The sequence below is a fragment of the Struthio camelus genome, chromosome 6 (genome assembly GCF_040807025.1).
Source record: "Struthio camelus isolate bStrCam1 chromosome 6, bStrCam1.hap1, whole genome shotgun sequence".
Classification (NCBI taxonomy): domain Eukaryota; kingdom Metazoa; phylum Chordata; class Aves; order Struthioniformes; family Struthionidae; genus Struthio; species Struthio camelus.
In genome coordinates, this window is record NC_090947.1 from 46,644,869 (window position 1) to 46,666,550 (window position 21,682).

Sequence of the window (21,682 nt, forward strand, 5' to 3'; positions counted from 1 at the left end):
ACTTCCAACACAGTCTGGACATGGTGGTATGAATATTTATCACAACAAATACACATACTCTGGTAAACCAGGCTGAGCTGAAGTGAGCCCATTCCTCAGCATCCTTTATTCTACCCCCATCAACTTTCCACACATGATGGGCTTGTATTTTGAGGGTTTTGTAAAGGTTTTTGTGCATACAAAAAGCGTACATATATTGCTTGATCACAAGGCAAGTAGTCAAGAGATGAGGATATTCCTATACAAACCTGTTTGGGACTGGGATGCTTCAAAACTAGCCTCGGCTTTGAAATGGATGGGGAAGATAACATACAAAGGAATGAAGTCTGGAAGCAGAAAGAAGACTGAACATAAGACTTTCATGGGCAGATTTACTTTCACAGAAGCCCCAGAATAGTTATTAGAGTTTAGGAAGAGTACCAGCTGATAAAATAGAGAGGAGAATATTATTTAAGACTGATCAATGAACAGGCTTCCAAAAAACTTCTGAGAATTCATCAGAAAAACAGTGGAATATCCAAAGATTTTGAACCAAGAATGAGAGAGATGAATCAAGTCCAGTGACTTAAAAGAAGAAGAAAGTCTGGGATCGCTCCCACAATACTTACGCTTGAAAATAGGGACAGGACTACCAGAACCTCAAATTCACACATGAGGAGAAAACACAAGAAATAGAGAAATGATTGTGGAAAGGAAGAGGGGCTTGGGTCATCAGGGTATTACACCCACTGTCTGAAGAGGGAGAAAAGAAGAGTTGATGAGAGAAAAGGGAGGACCCAGTATCTACAAGTACTTACAGTTTGATGGAGGGAGAGAAAGAAGACTAAACAGTCCCCGAGGAGATAAGGACAGCTAAGGGTCCCATTTCATTAATGGATAGTTGGCTGCATTAGAACTTCAGCAACCCTGTTTTAACTACATCGCACAGAAGGGACAGGCCTTCTGAGAGAGAGAGAAAGACAGGAGAAGGTCTTTGGATTGTCCTAAGAGACAAAATACATGAACCCTGTGTAGACTGGTATCTCCAGTATTAGCAGAGAATTTCTTTTTTTACTGGTCTCATTTTTTCCTCTACCTCCCTCTTGCTCTTCTTCTTCTTCTTTTCTTCCTTCTGAGATATATTAAAGGGGAAAAAAGGGAGAAATAAGATTAGAAACATAAGTATCTGAGGCAAGGACTAAGAATGGATTCAGTGCTGCTTGGTAAGAGGTAAAGACGACCACAAAAAAGAAAAAAAAAAAAAAAGTGGAGTCTGGCTATGCGTTTTTACCCCCTGTGATTCATGACCGTTATGCCTTCTAGCTTCCTGGAGCCGTTACGCTTGCTGTATGGAATTTTGTCTTGTAGGATGGGAGAACAGTGGATATGAAGCTGACAACCCTTAAAAAGTTCCAATTTTTACCTTAAATAAAAAATATAAAAATATCTCAGTGTCTGCATTCTACATATGATCCCTAACAACAGGGAATAATGCAACACAGGCACACTGGAAACACTAAGAAAGCATAATACAGTTATCAAAGAAACTGGCAAAATTTTATGGGTATGCTGTATGAAAATCATGTCTTCTTAAAACACATTTCCGAATGAACACTAGTAAGTATGATATGTCCAAATAAACTCTGATAACGTATATAGCGATTTGATTGCTTCAGTAACATTCTTGTAGTAAAACATATTACTTTTTTTTGAAAGAATACAAAATGGACTTGACCTTCCACCAACTTTAAGGGACACCGACCCTCTGAATTTCATGCATCTTTAATAGTTTTACTGTTAAAAAAAAAAAAAAAAAAAAAAAAAAGGAGCCCTGGGCCATTCTAAATTCATATCCCATCTTAATTAAGCAGGGCAGTTACTGACTTCTTGGTAAACCTGTAACTGAATGAACTGATTTTGTCTTTAGAACAATTTGTCTACACAGCAGTATATTTCAGCAAATGCAAAAAAGCAACACGTCGTAATATTTAAGGGAACAAAACTTACTTCCGAAGTTTGCCTTCAACCATCCATTTATCTCTCCTTAAGTTTGACATATAATCAATGTTTTTATCAATTTCACTGTCAAAGATAAAATAAGCCAAAGTAATTTAAGAAATACCATTAACTGTGAGTTTACATATCTTTGTCTGACATACACGTATGTACGGATACTTTCTGTGTCTCAAAGAGCTATCCTGAAGAAATGTTTAAAATGCACAATATATCATTTTAAAGCTAGGAAGTTCCAGTAGTGTCCTGCTGTACGTGCACTATGAGACAGTCTTTAATTACATATCGCCTAATATTTCTTTCCACTGGAGGTATGTCATTCAAAGGATTAGACATTTCTCTTCACTGTTCCCATTCAGTGTTGAGCCTCCAGCCATACTTGCCAGAAAGCATCCAGGCCTGCACTGAAAACAAAGCTATCACAGGCACATCTACAGTATTCTGAGATCAATGTGATCTACAAGCAAACGTCCCCTTTCCAGGACAGAAATCGAAGCACAAAAAAGCGCTTCAGTAAAGTTGACTGGGAGCCGATTTTTGAGATGTCTTGGCCTCAACGATTCCGCTGCCTGTAATTGTTTCTGTGATGAAAATATAGCACAATTCGGCTTCAGTTTTGCATGATTGTTTCTGTAAATCTGACTTTGCAGTTGGACACCTGCAGCGAGGGAAACTGTTCCTTACTGTGGTGATTTTGACTAAACATCTGCTAATACACAAGAATATCACAGACTGAATCCCGTTGTTTCAAAGGTGTTCAGTCTTTTCTCTTCCTGCGATCTTATGCCTACTTCTTTTGCTATTTTCCTACTTCGAAAAAAATGAAGTAGGCAACTTTCAGATTAGACAGTCTCTTTCATTCTTTTATTACACAACCCGGATTCACTTTTGAAGCACGCTGTACCAGAGCAGTCAGAATTCACTTGGGCAACAAAACAGTATTCAATCAGGTAATGAAAGACTGAACCATGGCAAACAAGCACGTGGAGCTATACCCTAGGACTGGCATTTCCTAACTTTGGGCAGCGTGCTGCTGGATTTTTAAATGTTATTTTAACATAGCTTAATTATGAAATGCTTATTACTGACAATAAACAAAGCATACGCTTTCTTGAACCATTACCAAAATAATCAGGCTTGCCAATCAGCTTTCTCAAAAAAAAAAAAGAAAAAAAAGAAAAGAAAAAAAAAAGAAAAAAAGAAAATGAGGTATTGCAGAAGTCTTATTAAACTCTTATTTCCCCAGAAAATCGAGTAAATTTCTTTGCAATCAACATCATCTTTACTCCCAAAGTAGCTAGAGGAATTTTGCTGCAAGTTTTGAAAACAAACTTACAGATCAAATATGGAAAACTACTCTTCCATAATATCAGAAGTATATTAAGACAAGAAGCAATAACAAATGACAGATTTCAGCTTTCACTGTAAGAACATCAAGAATCTTGCGGTAACAAAAAACAATATATTTGTTAAGTACAATGTTTTTATACTCTTACTTTTACACACAACATTTGGGAAAAATCTTACCTTACTACACTTTTACTGCATGCTAACTCATTGACAAGGAAAGCAAGTACTGACGATTTCTGAGCTGGAGTATGGGCCTGAAAAGCTTTTGTCTTCAAGCTTTCTGTAAGCTCAGTTTGCCCACAGTGAGCCTCCATAAATATCTGCAGAATCTCAGACACGTTATCTCGATTGATGCCAACATTAAGTAAGTGCTCCCCAAGAATAGTTTTGGCCTAAGAAAATAAAAGTGTTTCAGAAAATCAATCATATTTTTAAAAAAATATTTTAACTGCAGACTATATTATTGATTATAAAATAGTGGAGGGGTTTTGTTTTTTTGACATTAGGACTACTCCAATCAAGATTTTTTTTTTTTTTAACTATTTAGCTGAAAATCTTGAACAGAGTAACAAATTAGCATGTCTTCATTTCTCTGAGTTTTTAAGAACAGAGGTAATACTAATAATAATGAAATAGGCTAAATGAAAAAAGACATAGGCCAGCTGAAACTTGATGAATACCTCTTCATACAATGCACGCTATGTAGAGGTCTGGAGTAGAAAAGAGCTATGTTGGCTCGAGAAAGGAAGAGGATAAGAAAGAGAATCATGATGTGAATCAGAGTTTTGATAAAGTAAGTAAGGAGCAGAGAGCAGATTTTGGAGAGAGAAATGGCAAGATTTGCTGGGAGTATGACATGAGGGTGAGAATCAAAGGGGGGGGGGGGGGAAGTGAAAGATTTGCCCATAGATGTGATAGAGCCATATAGAAGGTATGAAATGAAAAGGATGGAGGGTAAAGGAAATGCCCAGAAATATTTCACTTATGAAAAATGAGACATCTGGGAGGGCACAAAAAGTCTTTGAATAACATCTGAACAGTGACACCAAAAAGAAGAATTAGGAAAGAGAAAGGAAATGCAAAAGAGAGAGATGTCAGAGGTACTATGAAGAATGCATTCATAAATGTAGTTTTTCACTATTTAAAACTTCTTTCTTTTCCTTTCTGTTTTTTTTACCTTGTATCCAGTAACAAGTCCTGGATCACAAACAGCTGCAGAGACGAGTTTCACAAGCAAGTCTTGTACTTCTCCCATGCTGTCCCCTATGTTTAGCAAACCCTCTTGAAGAACACTTAGCGAAGGGACATCCACATTCACATCAAAGCCAAGAACTTTACCGAAGTTACGCAAGAACTGCACAACCATGAGACAATCTGCAAACGTGCTTCCAGAGAGAACAAGGCCCGGGATGCGAGGCAACTCTGGCAAAGGCTGTACGGTAAGGAAAAAAACAATGAAAGACTCAGCAGTATCTTTCAGAGAGTGATATTTTTGAAAGTAAGTACGGAATTCTGCTGATACCGTTTCATATGACCTACGGTACATCATCATCAGAAGCTGAAGGCAACAGAGGAACTGTCCCACACATCCCGTGCAGTAGACATAGAACTTAAAGTTGAAGGGCACAGAACCAATGTTTATCCTTTTCATGTATTATAGGAGTTGAGAGACTAACACATACTTACTTTTTTGGCCAGGAGAGGCTCTCCGGCTCTATTCTGAGCCAAAGTAATATAAAGGTGGTGTGAAAAATCTGCAGGGGGAACATGGGGAAGGGAATTCTCTGGAAAAGAGAGGGCTTGAACCTGAGATATGCAAGTCCTGAAGGACGCACAGGAACTAAGAACACAAGCCTAGGTGCGTAATTTGTTGGAATAACAACTTAAGAGTAGTCACACTTATGAGAAAAGCTTTATCTAGTGCCCCTGTAGTGACGGACTCTGCATACACCTACAGTAAAAATAATTCAGACTGCTTTTTTTTTTTTTTTTTTTTTAAAAAGTAATCACACAAGTGCTTTTTGGGAAGCAGGCAACTCATAAACAAAATGTCCTTAGGTATCTAAACCAGTATTACTTCAGTGTTTGCATTATTTTGTATTTATATGTGCATACTTCAAATACAGTTATCTAGACAAAAACTTGAACGCTTTGGGAGGGGCTGCAAGAAGAATTTATTATTGTCACAAGGGCAAGAGGCAAAGACACGAGGCAAGAAAATACATTTATGTTGTTATGATTACCTTCTGGTCTGCTAAGCACATATCTTCATTAGGCTTCTTTAGCTCCTTTGCCATCTCTAATTCCAGTCTTCGCTGTTCCAATTTACGTTCTTTATTTAATCTTTTTTCATCACGCTTCTCTTGCTTTAACCGTTCTTTTTCCTTAAATAGAATAAAAAGGGCAGAAAATGAAACCTATGTATTATATTTATAATCGAACAATCTAAGAATTTGAAAAGCACTACTTACATAATCTTAATAATTACCACAGCAGTTAAAGAATCTGCATTTAAGTAAAGGGAAGGGGGAAGCTACGCAAACAGAAAAAATTCATTTAATTTGTGAATAAACTTAACACTTCTTTTTTCTCTCCTCTCCACATGGAAATGGGTACTGAATATATTTACCATGCTCAAAATAAAGTTTCATAGAGACTGTAAGAGTCTTTGGAGTACTGTTTCAGAAAGACGACTGAGCGAAACAGGAGAGAAAACTGCCATAAATGCAAAGCACTCGATTATAAAGGCTACATTTACACACTGATAACAACAACATCCATCTGCTAAAGCAGGGACCGCTGAAGAAAGCAGAAGTCCAGAAGACTTATCTGTACAACACACGGTTTCCAAAGTTCCCATAAACTGGTCATTAACATAAATAGTTTACAAAACACTTAAAATTAATTTTGTCAGCTTTTTTTATTTTAAATATTTGTATTTTAAATATGAATTTATAAAGCAAGTAGGTCAGGATTTGAAATGTTAAGGGCTAAAAGATTTCCTCAGCACACAGAGCTTCTGGCCTTGAATCTCTACGCATTTAAGCATGCAAAAAATCTCAAAATTGCATAGTCATTAATACCTCATTATGCAAAAAGGAACACAGGGATAACCAAGTAAAAAGCCAAGCGTGTGTCACTTTTCTCTTCCAAAACGGTCTACGTTTATGTTAGACAGAACGTTACTAACTATATCTCACCTGATGAGCACCTGACACCTGGTAAGGCTGAATCTGAAGCTCTAACTGCCCTTGCCGTCCCTGACTGCAGGGGTTCTGCTGCCACGTGTCTAGGTGCTGATACTGTTGCCCTGAAAAAGCCTTTTCTGCTACATGATTCATTACATACCTCTGTGCAACCAATATGGAATACAAAATGCTGAATAAGAAACCATACATGGAGTCTGCAACAGTTCTCTATTATCAATAACACCTCTTTAGATCACAGAAGCAGGGGGGTGGAGGGGTGTACACACATAAAAGCTGATGCAATATAAAGGTGAAGATACTGTACACACTTTCCACCTATGGAGACAAAGGGCTAAAAAAAAAAATCAAGTTATGCTGATTCATATTATTCAGAATCACTCCCCGTTATTCAATTAATACAGGAAGTCAGTCTAATCTCTTTTGCTTGTTACTTGCAAACTTCGTGATTTCACGAACAAAGCAGTTGATAACGGCCTCTGCTACTGGAGTCTTTAGTGGATTTTAGGAAATCAGGAAGTATGAGTCGGATACAAGGAGCATCTGATGAGCAATCTTACACTAATGGAAAAGGCGGTCACACACAGAACTGCCCATCTGCCCTTCCATAGCTGCTGCTTTCCTGCTGGGTCGGGATCCTCCCAGCTTGAGGACTCAGGACCTCAAATTTGTGACGGTTTCGTAAAACCTATGTTGCTTATTCATGATTTGCTCCATTCAGCAGTATGTTCTTCCACAGAAAATCACACTGAATTGAAGCAGCATAACAAATCAGTAACTTCATTTTAAAATGGAAAATATCCAATCTTTTTTAATGGTTCATTTTCTTTTCTCTTAAACTACCAAGGTCTCAAAGCCAACTGGCATTTCCTGTAAATTGATTTTTTAACATTAGCAACATTCTGTGGCTACTCAGAAGAAAAGTGCATGTGGCTATTCGAAGAGACAACGTTTTGATTTGCACTTACGATTTAAAAAGCTATTCTGTGAAACAGCACATATACAAAAAAATTAAGTTTCACTAATGTGAGCAAAGATGTCTGTTATTTACTGACTACAACATAAATATTTAATACTCTAATTCTATTAGCATAAGAATGTAATAATTACAACACTGCACAGCCTCTTCATCCATTCAGCCTTGGCATCCTGATTTCCTACAGTGATCAGGTATTTAGGATAAAGCAGCTTGACTGATGGAGGGTTAAATGTCCCTCTACTCAGCGCTGATGAGACTGGAAGAGTGTCCAGTTGGAACTCTCCAGCTGAAGAAGGATGTGGAGAAGCCGCAGAGGTTCCAGCAGAAGTTTCCTAGGACGGTCAGGGCCCTAAAGCACAAGACTGGCAAGAGTTGAGGGAGCTGGGCTTTTTCAGTCTGATGAAGAGCAGGCCAGGAGGTGATCTGCAAGCACCTATAACTACTTGACAGGTAGTTACAAAGATGGCAGAGTCAAGTATTTTTCAATAGTGCCAGATGACACAACAAGGGCCAATGGCCACGACTTATGTCTTGGAAGGTTCAGCTTAGCTACCGGGGTCTTTTCACAAGGAGGGTAGTGCAGCACGAGAACAGGCTGCCCAGAGAAGCTCTGTTCTTAAAACTTGGCTTGACAAAGCTACAGCTGACCCCATCTAGTGTTCTCCAAAGTCTCAGTTAAGGCAGGAGGGTACGCTGGGGTGACCTCCAGCAGTTCCTTTCAATCAACCAATAAAAAGTCTGCAGTGCAACTTCTGAAACAAAATTGTTACGAAATTACTCTATGATGCAAAATAATTCCTATCAAGAGACAGAGAAGGAAACTGGCTATCTTGATGTGAAAGCGGATGTATTATTTTAAAATAACCACCTAGTAAGATTCAAGGCATCAATCAAACGTCTCTAGATTTTGGGTGGGGTGTAGGGATGGGGGTGTGTGCTTGTACTCCAAGAAGCTGCTGGCCAACAGAAATTGCTCTCTCTCAAACAAAAGTTAACGAAGTTGCTCACAGTGAGACTCAGGGTCTTACAGAGCTACAATGACATGCATGACACTTTTATCCTGTTTCTAGCATCTCCTAAGTAAAGCAGCTAGTGACTAGGCAGTTATTAGCTTCTTGTGACACACCACTTCTTCATAAATACAGGTAAATCAAAGACATAGCTCTTCTACAGATCACTGTCAAATGAAAATAACAAATTCTCATACTTTCAGAGGTTAATACTCACTTCTGCTTTTTTACGTGCTTCCATGGCTTTCATAAGCATCATATGTTGTCTTCTCCTCTCTCGTTCCTATTGAATTAGATAAGATTAGAACAAAACTCATACACATTGTCATATCAGTCAAAAAAGCTGAGTACAAGTTTAGCATTAATAGACAGGTCACAGTAAATACTAAATATAGGACAAGAATGGCCAAGTCTGTGCATGTTTTAGTTCAAGTTTAGAAAGCAAATACAAGAACAATCAAAAGCAAAAGGTAAAGCAATGAACATGGAGACAGTGTAAAACAGAAGCATACAGATTTACTTATGGTCAGTTGTGATGCTCCTTCATAAGCTGGCAGAACAAAAAGCATAATGGTTGGCTGGAACAGGTCAGTTACCTTACATCTGCTATTAGGGAACTTGCAATTTACTTAATAAATAGTCAATTGAGCAGAAATTTTAAATTGGACATTTTAAAATATGCTAAATATTGACTTCTTAAAATCATTCTGACTTCACAATTTTTGTAAGCAAACAGCAAGTTAATATGATGAATTTGCTCAGTTCTAGATCAGTTTTAATTAAGCTGGCAGTAGTACATATATGTACACAAGGGCACTTGCATCTACTGGTGCATGTCCCTCAACAAATTATGTCAATAATTTCAAACACAGTAAGAAGCTATATTGTAGAGAATTAAGTATGTCTTTTCTGCCTTAGAAGCTGTAGAGTAAAGCTTGGCCCCAGTAAAGACCATGGGAACTTTATCATCTACTTCAGTGAGGCTAGGATTACATTTTAATGTTTCATTGTCTAATTACGGTGTTACATATTAACCACTGATTGAAGCTAGTCTGCTCACTACTCTACAAACTTGCAAAAGACACGACCCTAATTTCTACAGCAGGTCAATTCAAATCATACTTAAAAAACTCTAGATTGATTCCCAGTGAATGGGACAAAATCTGCAAAAAATATCCAAGTGACTACCTAATAATTTTGCATTATTTAAACCCTGATTTTATACAGCTGTCCAATTTATGTTGGGACGTCAGTAATGTAGATTTCCAGTTAAAAACCTCATTTATAGATGGCCGAGTTCAATTTAAAAACACATTTGAGCTATGTCTTACTTTTTTTTTCCTCAAGAGACAATACAAGCAGATGTATGCAATGCACTGTGCTGTAAAGCCATGCAGCAGTATGTAATATGACAGCAGCCAGTGCTACATTTTATGCATTGCTATGACAACCATATCACAACCAAATCACAATGCGGTGTTAGATGTACAAAAATAAACATACCCATACCATATCTAGTCTATGCCTCTCCAACTCCTGGTAGAAAGAGTTGGCACAACATTATGAAACAGAAATCACAAAGTCATAAAACCACTTTATAATTCCCCAAAAGACCCCAATACCAAAGCAAAGCAACAAATCATAAGATGAAAGAAAAACTGTGCATGAATCAAACCCAGAAATTTTAAAATGACTTATTTTGAAGATTTGTTTTCCCCCAAATAGCTTAAGTATTAGTTCACAATTAGCACTGTTGCTGTTTTGGCAGCTGAACGCATACCAACCTGATGTTTCAGCAGAACAGCTTGTTGCCTTCGCATCTCTTTTTCCTTAAACAGAAGAACAAAAACGTACTTAAAATATCTATCAAAAATTATTTACCAAGACGCACATTTCTGCAACCCTAAAACAGTACATGTCTGAATTTTTTTTTTACTCCTTTATTCCCACAAACCAACCCTAGAGGAGTAATAGCATGCATGATGGCACGTCTATGGAGCTAGGTGTTCAAGGTTAAAATATACCAAAAACACTAAAGCAGCCCTGGAAGTACAAGTATTATCATCTATATAAACTGTATTTTTCAATGCTGATAGAGTTCAAGAGTATATTGGATCCACTATCCATTGGGAAGCAACAAAGTTCTTCAGTAGAGAATACCGTGAATAATGGTATTGCATATGCTTTTAATGAGCAATTTAAGTTACTCAAAGCAAGTGTGATGTAAGCAAAAATCCTAATAATGGCAAATTAAAAATTAGTGCAGATGTGCAGATACATATTCATCTGCGTGCATATATATACACACACACACACACACACACACTTCTGTGTTACATTAACTTATGTATTTATATAGATAGACACTGTTATAGACATTATTCATATGTCTTATTTATTTACAGTTTTATTATCAATGAATGGGTCAATATATATTATGCATGATAACTTAGTTATTCTTGGAAAAAAAAGCTCATCTAAACTAACCTTTATTCGTTTTTCAGCCTCCAGTAATTTGGCATTTGCTGCTTCTTCCTTCTTTTTCTTTTTTGCCTGTGCATGCAAAACAGGTCTCAAGATCATGCAACAGCACTACCAAAACACGAAAATACAACTAGAAATAAAGCTACACGCATCACAAAGTGCAAAAGAGTATCACCTATTGAGTGTATATTATGTATGTTGCATTGTCAATCAATTAATCATTCATTTACTTTTTCAAATCAAGCCAGAATTTTTGAAGTCCCTCACAGAATAGCTTCTTTTTTGCTACTGTAACTAAGTTAAAATATACAGAAACTACAAAATATTAATGGCAAAGAGATTAAAATGTTAATTTTTACATGATAGGAGACTTGAAAATTAGTCTCCTATCTTCAAAACAGTTTGAAGATTTCTTATTTGAAAATGCATATTTGTTGTGATTTGAAAAGTTCAATTAGAGTCAATACAAAAAAAGCATACCATGTTAAAGCACACCCTGTAAAAGTATTCCTCAACATGAATTTGTATCACAATCATTACCCATTATAGACACCTTAGGATCAAAAGGAAATCTGATTCCAGAGAGATGAGAACGGGAAATCTGAAACAGGAATCTTGAATCTAAATCCCTTCAACTTAATTGCAACTGGTATGGATTCCTAGTACGAAGCAACCATTTGCAATCTGGAAAGTTTTGCTTTTTTTTTTTTTTTTTTTAATAAAACCAAAATCATGCTGTTCAAAATCAGGTTCATTGATACTTTCTTTTGAAGAAAATTAAGTATTTCGTTATCTTCTATAATTTTAGTATACTAAACCTACTACAGTTCATACAGGGTAGAGCATGATACTGTTTTCATACTTAATCTTATAAACTTGTACTTGTTCAAGCTAAGAACATTACTGTTCCTTTTGTAGCAAATAAAACTATTTGTGTATAAAGTTAGGAAAACATGTAAACCTCTTCAGGATTTGGTTCCCAGTTAACAAATGAATTAACATTCTGGGATTTGAGATATAGCGAGGTGTTCAAAATTCAATTTCGAAAGAACAAAGGTATTTTATGATAGAAATTTTTGAACAGGCCTTTTTAATCCATGTTGCTAGACTTGTTATATTTAATTACATTTCTAACCGCATGTGTGGTTAATAAAAGGTAACAGTCTTTAAAATGTCAAAACAAAATAAATCATATTTCAATCATTATTTCTACCTCTAAAATTTGCTGAGCTCTAAGTTCTTTCTCCATTCTGATTTGCTGAATTCGCTTAATTTTTTCCTATAAGAGGAAGAAAGTTATTTTTGAAAACAATATTAAGAAAGTAAACTTATTTTTACATTAACAGAAAAAAACAGCAAGTATATAACACATATTTCCTGTTGTTGAGTCTCAAGCACATTGTAGTCTATTATTTCCATATAATAATGAATATTTAAAATTTTTACTAGCTTTAGATGTCTGATACATTCCTGACAGTACTGACATTCACAGTTTTACATAGGTGCTCACGTTTTAAGCAGCGATATTATTATTTTTAACAGCTTTTAGGGGATCGGCTTAATGACAATACAAGTAAGGCAACAGTGCCCAAATTCTAGCTGGCAATGGTGGGGCTATTCAGGAACGGACGGAAAGAGGGGCTATAACACGACAAACACTGCAGTGGTTTCAACGCCGTCTCTCTGAACCGGAGATAGGAGGGTGTACAAAACCACCGTTGTCCGCCCCGGTTCCAGCAGCCTTTCGGCCGGTTGTGCTCCCGACACCTAAAGCAGGCGCCCTGTCAGCCAGCAAGGCGCCCGCGCGCACCACGGGGGCGGCCTGTTCGTTCGCAGCTGTGCGCGTACGCCTTGGTTTCGCCAGGCTTTTAAAATATTAAGATGGTTGATGAATTCAGTTGGTTCGGTTGGCCTGATCTGTAGTTTAGAGGACTGCATTGTGATACACACTGTACCATAAATACATATACATATAGATAAAAATATAAATTAAACAAAACACTGGGGCGCTGGCAGCCTCAGCCAGTCCAACACATTTTAGCATGTTTTATCAGGGCAAGAAAACGGTCAGAGTGAGCGCTCCATTAATGGGTGCTATGCAAACGTATTTTAAATTCTTTTTCAGGAATTAAGTCCCTCTCACTTGAGCAAAGTCTTATTACAATATCAGTTTAGCAAAGCAATCACAGCAAACTTTGAGATTAGTTCACAGTTCCTGCGCTGCACAGATTCTGCCTTTCAAGTAGCGACGTCCTAAGCTCGTGTGAAGAGTTTCCTAGCAGCTTATCTAAAACTTTATTTCCTCAAAACAACTGCTTGAGGTACAATGACCAGGAAAGCCTCTTTACGGAGAGAAGTGTTTCTACACAGCCAGGTGGACCTGCTGCAAAGTCTTAACAGCAAACCCAGCAAAACCCAGACCATGGCAAGGTCCTGCATGCTGGGAGGTGTAAACCAGAAGCCAGAAAGAGAGCTCAATACGCTTCCCCCGAACAGCAGAAGTTTTCCCAAAAGCCAGGGTAAAGCCCATCTGCATGGGAGACGCTGTTTTCTGCTGACCTAGCCTGAGACTGCAGAGAGAAGATGCACTACTCTCAATTCTACTTTCTAGAAATGACAATGACGGGCATACGCTATTGAAAACTACTAACTACAAACAAGCCCCTAAGAAAAGCTGATCTACACTAGTTAACGGAAAAAGAGTAGTCACAAAAGAGAAAGATGTACAAAATTTCCTGAAGAACGGAGCTGCAATACAACAAGATCGCATGAGGTGTTACAGAGCCAAGCTTCACACAAAACTTACAAACTCCTTAAACTGTTGGGAAGTCCAGAGTAACACAAACTCATCCAGCAATTCATTCACAGAGTCCTTGTTTATACAGAAAGTTGCATTTTTACTTTCAACAAGCAAGATGTGTAACACAGCCCTTCAGCCTATGTAAACCCCAGCCCTACTGAGAGACAGACCTAAACAGAAGTCAGAGCAGGTGCTATAGTCTCTGTTACACAAGGCTAGAGTTAAACCAGAACAAACTTCTCAGTAAAGATCAGAGTTAAGAACCACCTTAGAGAAGAAAAGTCGCACCTACTCGTTGGAATCATGGAGGTTTTATCCCGTTTCACCCTCAGGGAACATGGTGCTGATAACCAGGGCCTTGATTTGATATAACCACTAATTAAGCAACACGTGCTGTCCGCACGCTTAAAAAGGTAAGGACTGGTTTATAATCATAGTGGATAACAAATGGATAAAAGTTCAACATTAAAAAAAAAAAGAAAGAGGGGGGGAAGAAAGAGGGGGGGGAAGAAAGAGGGGGAGGAAGAAAGAGGGGGGGGAAAGGAAAGGGGGGGAAAGGAAAGGGGGGGAAAGGAAAGGGGGGGAAAGGAAAGGGGGGGAAAGGAAAGGGGGGGAAAGGAAAGGGGGGGAAAGAAAGGGGGGGGAAGAAAGGGGGGGAAAGAAAGGGGGGGAAAGAAAGGGGGGGAAAGAAAGGGGGGAAAGAAAGGGGGGGAAAGAAAGGGGGGGAAAGGAAAGGGGGGAAAGGAAAGGGGGGAAAGGAAAGGGGGGAAGGAAAGGGGGGGAAAGAAAGGGGGGGAAAGAAAGGGGGGGAAAGAAAGGGGGGGAAAGAAAGGGGGGGAAAGAAAGGGGGGGAAAGAAAGGGGGGGAAAGAAAGGGGGGGAAAGAAAGGGGGGGAAAGAAAGGGGGGGAAAGAAAGGGGGGGAAAGAAAGGGGGGGGAAATGAAAAAAGGAAAAAAAAAGAAAGAAAAGGCCAGGTGTTTAAATTATCTGCCTCTCTTTCACAAGTATAGGTTGCCTTCAGAAGTGTGCAACTTTGAAGCTGTCATTATCTACAAGGGTACCACTCTTAGGTGATATGGTGACAACTTTTAGCCTTAATAACTTACCAGATAGATTAAAAACTTAAAATTCAATCATTCAAAATGTAATAAATTTAAAGAGCTTGTTTAGCAATCACATAAGGTTTACCTGCTGCTTCATTATCTTTATCTGTTCTTTTTGCTTTCGCTTTTCTTCCGCTGCCATAATAGCTATCAGTAAAGCAAAAAAAAAAATTAGTTTCTGCAGAAAATGACTGAAGAAAAGTAACTTCATATCAATAGTTTAAGCTCATCTGCAAGCATACACAAGCTTCATAAGTCTGACACCTACCTTGCTGTTTTTTTGCTTCTTTGGCAGCTCGAGCTTGTTCTTGCTTCTGGAGTTTTCGCAGCAGCTTTATTTGTGCTGCTTGTCTAGCTATTTCTGTTACAAAAAGGAAATACTAAGTTCATAAAAACAGCGCTGTCTAGCAATATAGATATAGCTCTTGTTCCCAGACACTCTTATGAGATAAGAAGAGACAGAGAAAATAGTGGATTTGTCTTGTACATATTTATCTTGACAACATTTAACTACCCACTATCTTCAGTGGGATCTCCTATACAAGTGTGTGTGTGTGCGAGCGTGTGGCTGTATCAACCCCCACAAATGAACATGGATATTTTCTACAGGACAGAACTTTTGGAAGAAACGAGTTTTCTATGAAGTGACAGCATTAGGCTAAAACTGGAACTTCATTTAGGAATACTTTTCTTCTTTCTTTTAAAAGCAGAAAACTGTCGCCTCAGGTACTAAACCCACATTCTGTTCAGAAGTGTGGAAGTACTATTTTCCTTATAAGTGACTTCATGTAATTGTCTGATCCTTTTTGAACAAAGCAGTAAGAGCACACTCATTTGGAACATAGTATTGCATAGCGCTGCTACTTACAGCCAGCTACTCTTTCGCTAATTAGTAACTTCCTGAGGCGTTCTGTCACTTTAAGTGAGAACATCTTAATGAAATTTGGGTAAACTGTGAATTAGGATATCAATATGTTTCATGGATGCACTGATGCAGACAGCTGTCAGAGGGATATTCTGGAGATTAAATTCAGGTTGCTAGTCAAAGGATTGAAGTCCGGGACCTTCATGACAGCATTCTCCAATATTAGTAATTTCACTTTTGCTTGAGCTGATTTAGGGGACTGGAGAGATCTGTGAGATCTGTTCATTTTTGCCTATTTAAAACAAAAATCATCCACAGTAACCAGAACAGTGGATGTCTGCTTTTTTAATTTTATAAATCTAAGTAACTATAGCTTAAGCTCTTAGACGCATGCATGTACACAGGCACGCTCACACATACGCGCACACACACACACACTTCTCCCTTCAAATCATATATGCATTTACTTACCTTATAACAAAAAAAGCATTGCTAAAAGCATTTGACAGGCTTCCAAAACAAAATTTATCCATACTAACATACTAGTGAAATGTATTCCTCCTCTTTACAGAGCTATTAACTCCCCACATACTGTTACGCTCCGTTTCTGAAAGCAGAAACATATTTCTTACCTTGAGCCTGTAGCTTTCTCAACAACTTTGCATCGGTGTTGTCTAGAAATTCACTGCTACCAACATTCGGAGGTCGGCCTTTGCGTCGTCTCATTCTCAACTCCTCTCTAGCATGCTGTCTGTCTGGATTTGGTGGTCTTCCTCTACGTCCTTCCATAGCCCTGATACGGGGAATGACTTCCTCTTCCTTCAGAAGACACCACTGTACACCCTTTTAATTGACACATTTCACAGATGGGTATTATAAACAAAGGTAAAAAGGAAAATAAATCCACAAGGCATTTGAGAGCCTAAACAGCACATATGTCTATATATGCAAATAAATTGCATGCACAGTATGCAAGATCTGTGTGAGAATATTTGGGTAGTAGGACACTCTGAGGACACGCAGAAGCTATATATTGAGAGCTTCTTATTACAAAGCTTTCGTAAAATGTACTATTAGGCAAGATTTTGAAGTTTATTTAGTGATATATACAATTATTACATAGCACATGCCACTACTCTATTTCTTTTAATTAGTTCTTGATTAAATCACTGATTTCTCAGCCCTTTCTAAAGCAGAAAGGCAGATTCCTCAGCCTGTCAACTTAAAAATAACTTATCTGCCTTCATATAATCCATTGCTCAATGTCATATGAAAAAATGTGACAAGCAATGGGTCACTGTTTTCCAGTTCTTCACGTTCACAGAAACTTTACCATACAGAAAAAGCAAAACCAGTGGTTGATTTTCACACATTTCGGTGTTGGATATATGAGTTTTATAGCAAGTAACGAAAAACCACAAACTCATTTTCATCTTGCAGTTTTATTTAGTAAAATTTAATCCCCCAACCTCGAAAATTGATTTCTGAGTCAACTTGAATTGAAAGTAACCAAAAGTTCGTAACTTTTTATAATCCATCTGCATCTGTAACTGAAAGCTATATTCTTTAACTAAACAAGTATGCAGCAATAAAGTCAACTCTTTTTTCCATTACTATTACTGTTTTTTGCAGAACTTCAATTTCAAATATTCAAATGTTTTGTTAATTCAAACATCTAATTAGTCCTCATGTTGAAATAGTTTAAATTTAAATTATCCGTATCATTGTGCCCACTAATCAGATCTGATAGATTGATCTACTGTTCCTTTTTGAGTAAGCGTGAGTTTGTTTCAAAGTTCCAACATTTTTCACCATTTTTAGAAAACTTTGGCAAAAAATGGAAGCTAAGTATCTTTAAAGACTGCTTCATAATTTGCCTACTACAGATCTGTCAAATATTTTCAAAATGTCTGCTAAAGGAAGAATGAAAGCTGGTCACTTAAAAAAAAACATACTTTCATTAAAACATGTTCACAAAAAATAAATTTGCATTATGAAATTTTTCATATTAATATGTGCATAAATAATGAAATCAATTTTGCTGCACCATAAAATTAATTTTGCTCGCTTAACTTGTCAATTAATCTTTTAACTCTTTCGGCTCATTCCTCAGAATACATTCGAAACGTTTACTACAACATTCTGCAAAAGGAATGATGTTTCCAAATGAAACACACAGATCCCAAGGCAGCTATCAGTGCATGCAATAATCCTTTTTTTCCAAGTCTGAATTACTCACAGTTAAGGCCATCACAAGAATACATATCATAGTTTACAGACCTTCCAAAGGGCTATGTCATTAGCTATTTTCTTGAAGACAAGGAGTTCTGAATCATGACCATACCACTAAGTGCAGAATACGTCATTGCTAAGGACTTCTTAATCCAAAATCATTACCTGTGCCACTTTAACACAAATTGCTTCATTTTATATCTCTAAGACTTACGCATATGTTTTTATTTCAGTGTCCAGTACTTACAATTTATCACAGGTTCAATTTGTACTGTTGAGCAATGTAAGCTAGACTGTCATATCTCTACCATCTACACCAACCTTCAACCTGGCAAATCATCTCTCTCGTAAGCGGCAGAGAAAAAAAATGAAAAACGAAATTCAAGAAACAGAAGGAAAAGAAGCCATGGTTCAAGAACTTTAGATCCTGTAATGGAGATTCTTCTCGCTCTGCGTCTCTATTTTCTATGGTCAACGATACCAAGATACTAAATACGTGGTGTTTTACCAATACAAAAGTAAGACAGACGTCTACAAGACTATTAGCGCCACAGAGACGACAGATACGTCTTGACAGTTGCCCAGCGTCTCCCAAACCAGACACTGGAGGCCACGATATGAAGCTGGTAAGAGTAAGGGGTTCAATAAGCAAAAGGACCTGGCGCTCCAAGGAACGGGGAGTAGGCTGTTAAATGTCCTGCCAAATGACACTGTGGATGCAAGATGTTTCCAGAAGTTTGAGAGGTCTCGGAGGGGGGAATCTAAGAAATCCATTAAGTGTCACTGGACAGACAAACCACAAAAGACTGGGGAAATCCCCTTAGTGGAAAAAACTTTGAAGCTGAGATAAGTGGAGGAGTTACCAAGCAGGCTCCTTCCCCGCAAGGCGTCCGCCAATACCCGCTGCTGGAGACAGCACGCACAACCCAATGGACCCTTGCTCTGAACCAGCCTGACCGACCTTTTTTTCTTAGACTCCAGCTACTGCACTTACAAGCAGTATACAGAATTGCTTATTACTAATTTTCAGTTGGTATCTCAGTTTTAAATCTGAAGAAAATATTGCAAGCGAACAAGTAATACAGTCAAATACATAATCTTCCATAAAATTAGTGATGACGAAAAGTAACAAAAAGCAATATTCACTTATTAAACACAGTACTGAAGTCTATGGACAAATGTTTTAAAGTGGCATAAAAGAACACTGCTTCGCTGCAAACTATGATGATTTATACTAGCCAAGAACCTGGTTCTGAGGCTAATTTGTCCAATATTTTAAAGTGAGAGATTTGTCTCGGAAGAGAATACCTGAAGTACATTTCTGTCTTTCCTGAACCATTACTAAAGGCTGGCTGGCTGAGTAATCTAGCTAAGACCTAGTCAGGAATTTGATTCAATTTTAAAAACAATTGAATTCTCTGAACAACATAGTTTTCAAACTGAGTAATCTGACTGTTACATTTAAGCTTCCAAAATTAACACCAACTTTTGTGCTGCCTTCATTGTTAGGGTGGCTCCAATACCATGGCAAAACGAGCCTTGTGATAAGAGAAGACAAACAGACTGCCTTCACACTGAAATTTTCTTTCCTATCACCAAATTTTAATGCAACAAAATAAACGCTAATTTTAGTCCTCCTGTCAACGTCGTTTTTAGAAAGCATGCTTGGAGATTCTAGGCTCATACATCTTACTACTATGACATTTTCCCTATGTTCAAGTTAAAATCAGTTAAATAAAACTTGTTTTTTTACAATTTGAAGTTGTATTAGACACGTGTTATACTAAACTTAACCACTATACTATTGCAGTAACACAGTTCTGCAGTCAGAACACGTTAAGCTAGAAACACACGTTTCCAGGCCAGCACCTAAGTGCTCCTCCAGCCGCACGTGCTGAGGGCAAGCACTGAAGACCGGATTTCACAAAGGTAGACCAGTACGGTGAGGTTTTCAGAAGTGGCAGTTAACTAACCATCTATATCTTGTGCTCAGACGTCCTTTAAAGTCTTTAAAGGGGAAATACAGCAGACCTGCCGCCTTCTGCAGCAAGAACCTGAGGCCAGAAGAAACATCCCAGGGTGTCTCAAAAGGCACCAGACAGCTGCGGGTGGAAGCACAATCTAACCTCAAGCTTGTTAACCAGGCTAATGAACAAAATACATTCAAAAACCCCACCCTTAATTTCAGTTTACGTTTATGAGAAAAGTAAACAACTAAGTTCTTTAAACTGAAGGACAGAATTAAATAGGCAAATAGTTTTAAGAGAGGTTTCTGGAAGAGGAAGAAATAATTACTACTACCTTTACAAACGTTCATGACAGCTATTTTATAGTTGGTTGCTCTGAATAGTATTTATATTTTATCTTGAATAGTATTTATACTTTATCTCTGATGAACCCTTTAGACTTCTACTTATTCACTAAAAAGGTATCTACTAATCAAACAATAGTAAACTGAACAACTGCTTTGAAGGGGGAGACCTCGCATCTGCTCTGCGCTGGTCCTGAGGCAGCACCGTACACCAGAGACCGAGAAAGACTCCACAGTGAAAACGCGTCTTGCTTGACACACGGGAGATGAGAACGACGACAGCTTTAAGCAGTTTTCTCCTCCCCTGGGTCCCTGAATTCAGTTAACCCCCTGGGCAAGCATACAGACATGGGGGCGCGGGATTATTTTCACCTTGAGATAATCATCTTTATGTGGAAGCTTATTGAAAAACAAGTCATGTTTACCCTACGCAATCAGCCAGGCTCATCCCTGACCCTGCATCATGGCTTACGCCCAGAGAGTTATACCGAGGTTAAAACGTCTGGATTTTGCCCTCACTGGAATTTCACCCTGAATGAAAATAGATTTGCAGGGAGTTGCATGTCGAACTACACAAAATCTTAGGAAGATATTACCTGAGTGTTAGGACTGGCACATAGCAGAGGATCACCCCACGGTAAATCACTCCTTGCAAGGATCTAACAACCCCAACGCAACTCTCACAAAAGAATAATCCTCCTCAGTCCTGTCGGATGTACGTAAGAGACAGGAATAAAAGTCTTGGCTCCCTATCCTGCGCTCAAATCACTAGTGAGCCAATCTACGTTGAAAAAAATAAATACAGTAGGAGGCTTATTCATAGATAGCGAATAAAAGTGTTAGATTAAAGTTTAACTAAAAGTTCATACTTCTGGGGACAAAAATAGCGTTACTCCAAAAAACAGGCTTACTCTTAAAATAGCCGTAGCCCTACCTTTCTTTCACCCCTCCCATTTCTCCAAACTTAAAAGGCTTTTCACAGCAAGTGCGGAATCCCACACGATCTAATCTGCGACTGTAAGCCTTTCTGGGCTGGAGTCAAATATGCTATTTGTGACGAATACTCCTGCTGCAATATGTTACTCGCAGCCCGTAAGAGGCAATCTGGCAGGGCACAGCTCCGCAGGGCTCCGCGGCTCTCTTCCCCCTCCTGCTTCAACGCAACGTTCTCATCCGTACCGCTCCGCCGCATGAGGACCCGCGTCCCTCCATCTCCCCACCCCGCACGCACACCTATAAACATGCACCTGTAAACACAGCTGTTTACAAGCCTCCGAGCCCTCTCAGTCAATACCCACTTTCCCAAACACCAAATATTTCTCTACAGCCTGTTCTGCAGCCCACTTCTGC

At 38.3% G+C, this 21,682-nt stretch overlaps 1 protein-coding gene across 34 annotated transcripts in view; it reads right to left on the reverse strand.

Annotated features, from left to right (window-relative positions):
• Positions 1–21,682, reverse strand: part of BAZ2B (bromodomain adjacent to zinc finger domain 2B) — a 158,820-nt gene that overhangs the window by 21,581 nt on the left and 115,557 nt on the right. For 18 of the 34 annotated variants that reach the window (XM_068949519.1, XM_068949534.1, XM_068949528.1 and 15 more), the window contains 12 exons: positions 16,422–16,632; positions 15,193–15,285; positions 15,010–15,071; positions 12,235–12,300; positions 11,025–11,090; positions 10,322–10,366; positions 10,041–10,073; positions 8,755–8,820; positions 5,586–5,726; positions 4,520–4,774; positions 3,520–3,734; positions 1,987–2,061 (listed from right to left, as the gene is read on the reverse strand). In XM_068949519.1, the coding sequence (XP_068805620.1) occupies positions 1,987–2,061; positions 3,520–3,734; positions 4,520–4,774; positions 5,586–5,726; positions 8,755–8,820; positions 10,041–10,073; positions 10,322–10,366; positions 11,025–11,090; positions 12,235–12,300; positions 15,010–15,071; positions 15,193–15,285; positions 16,422–16,632 (1,328 nt within the window). The remainder of the gene's footprint in view (positions 1–1,986; positions 2,062–3,519; positions 3,735–4,519; positions 4,775–5,585; positions 5,727–8,754; positions 8,821–10,040; positions 10,074–10,321; positions 10,367–11,024; positions 11,091–12,234; positions 12,301–15,009; positions 15,072–15,192; positions 15,286–16,421; positions 16,633–21,682) is intronic. The other 16 variants (XM_068949532.1, XM_068949530.1, XM_068949523.1 and 13 more) reach the window with 2 other exon arrangements.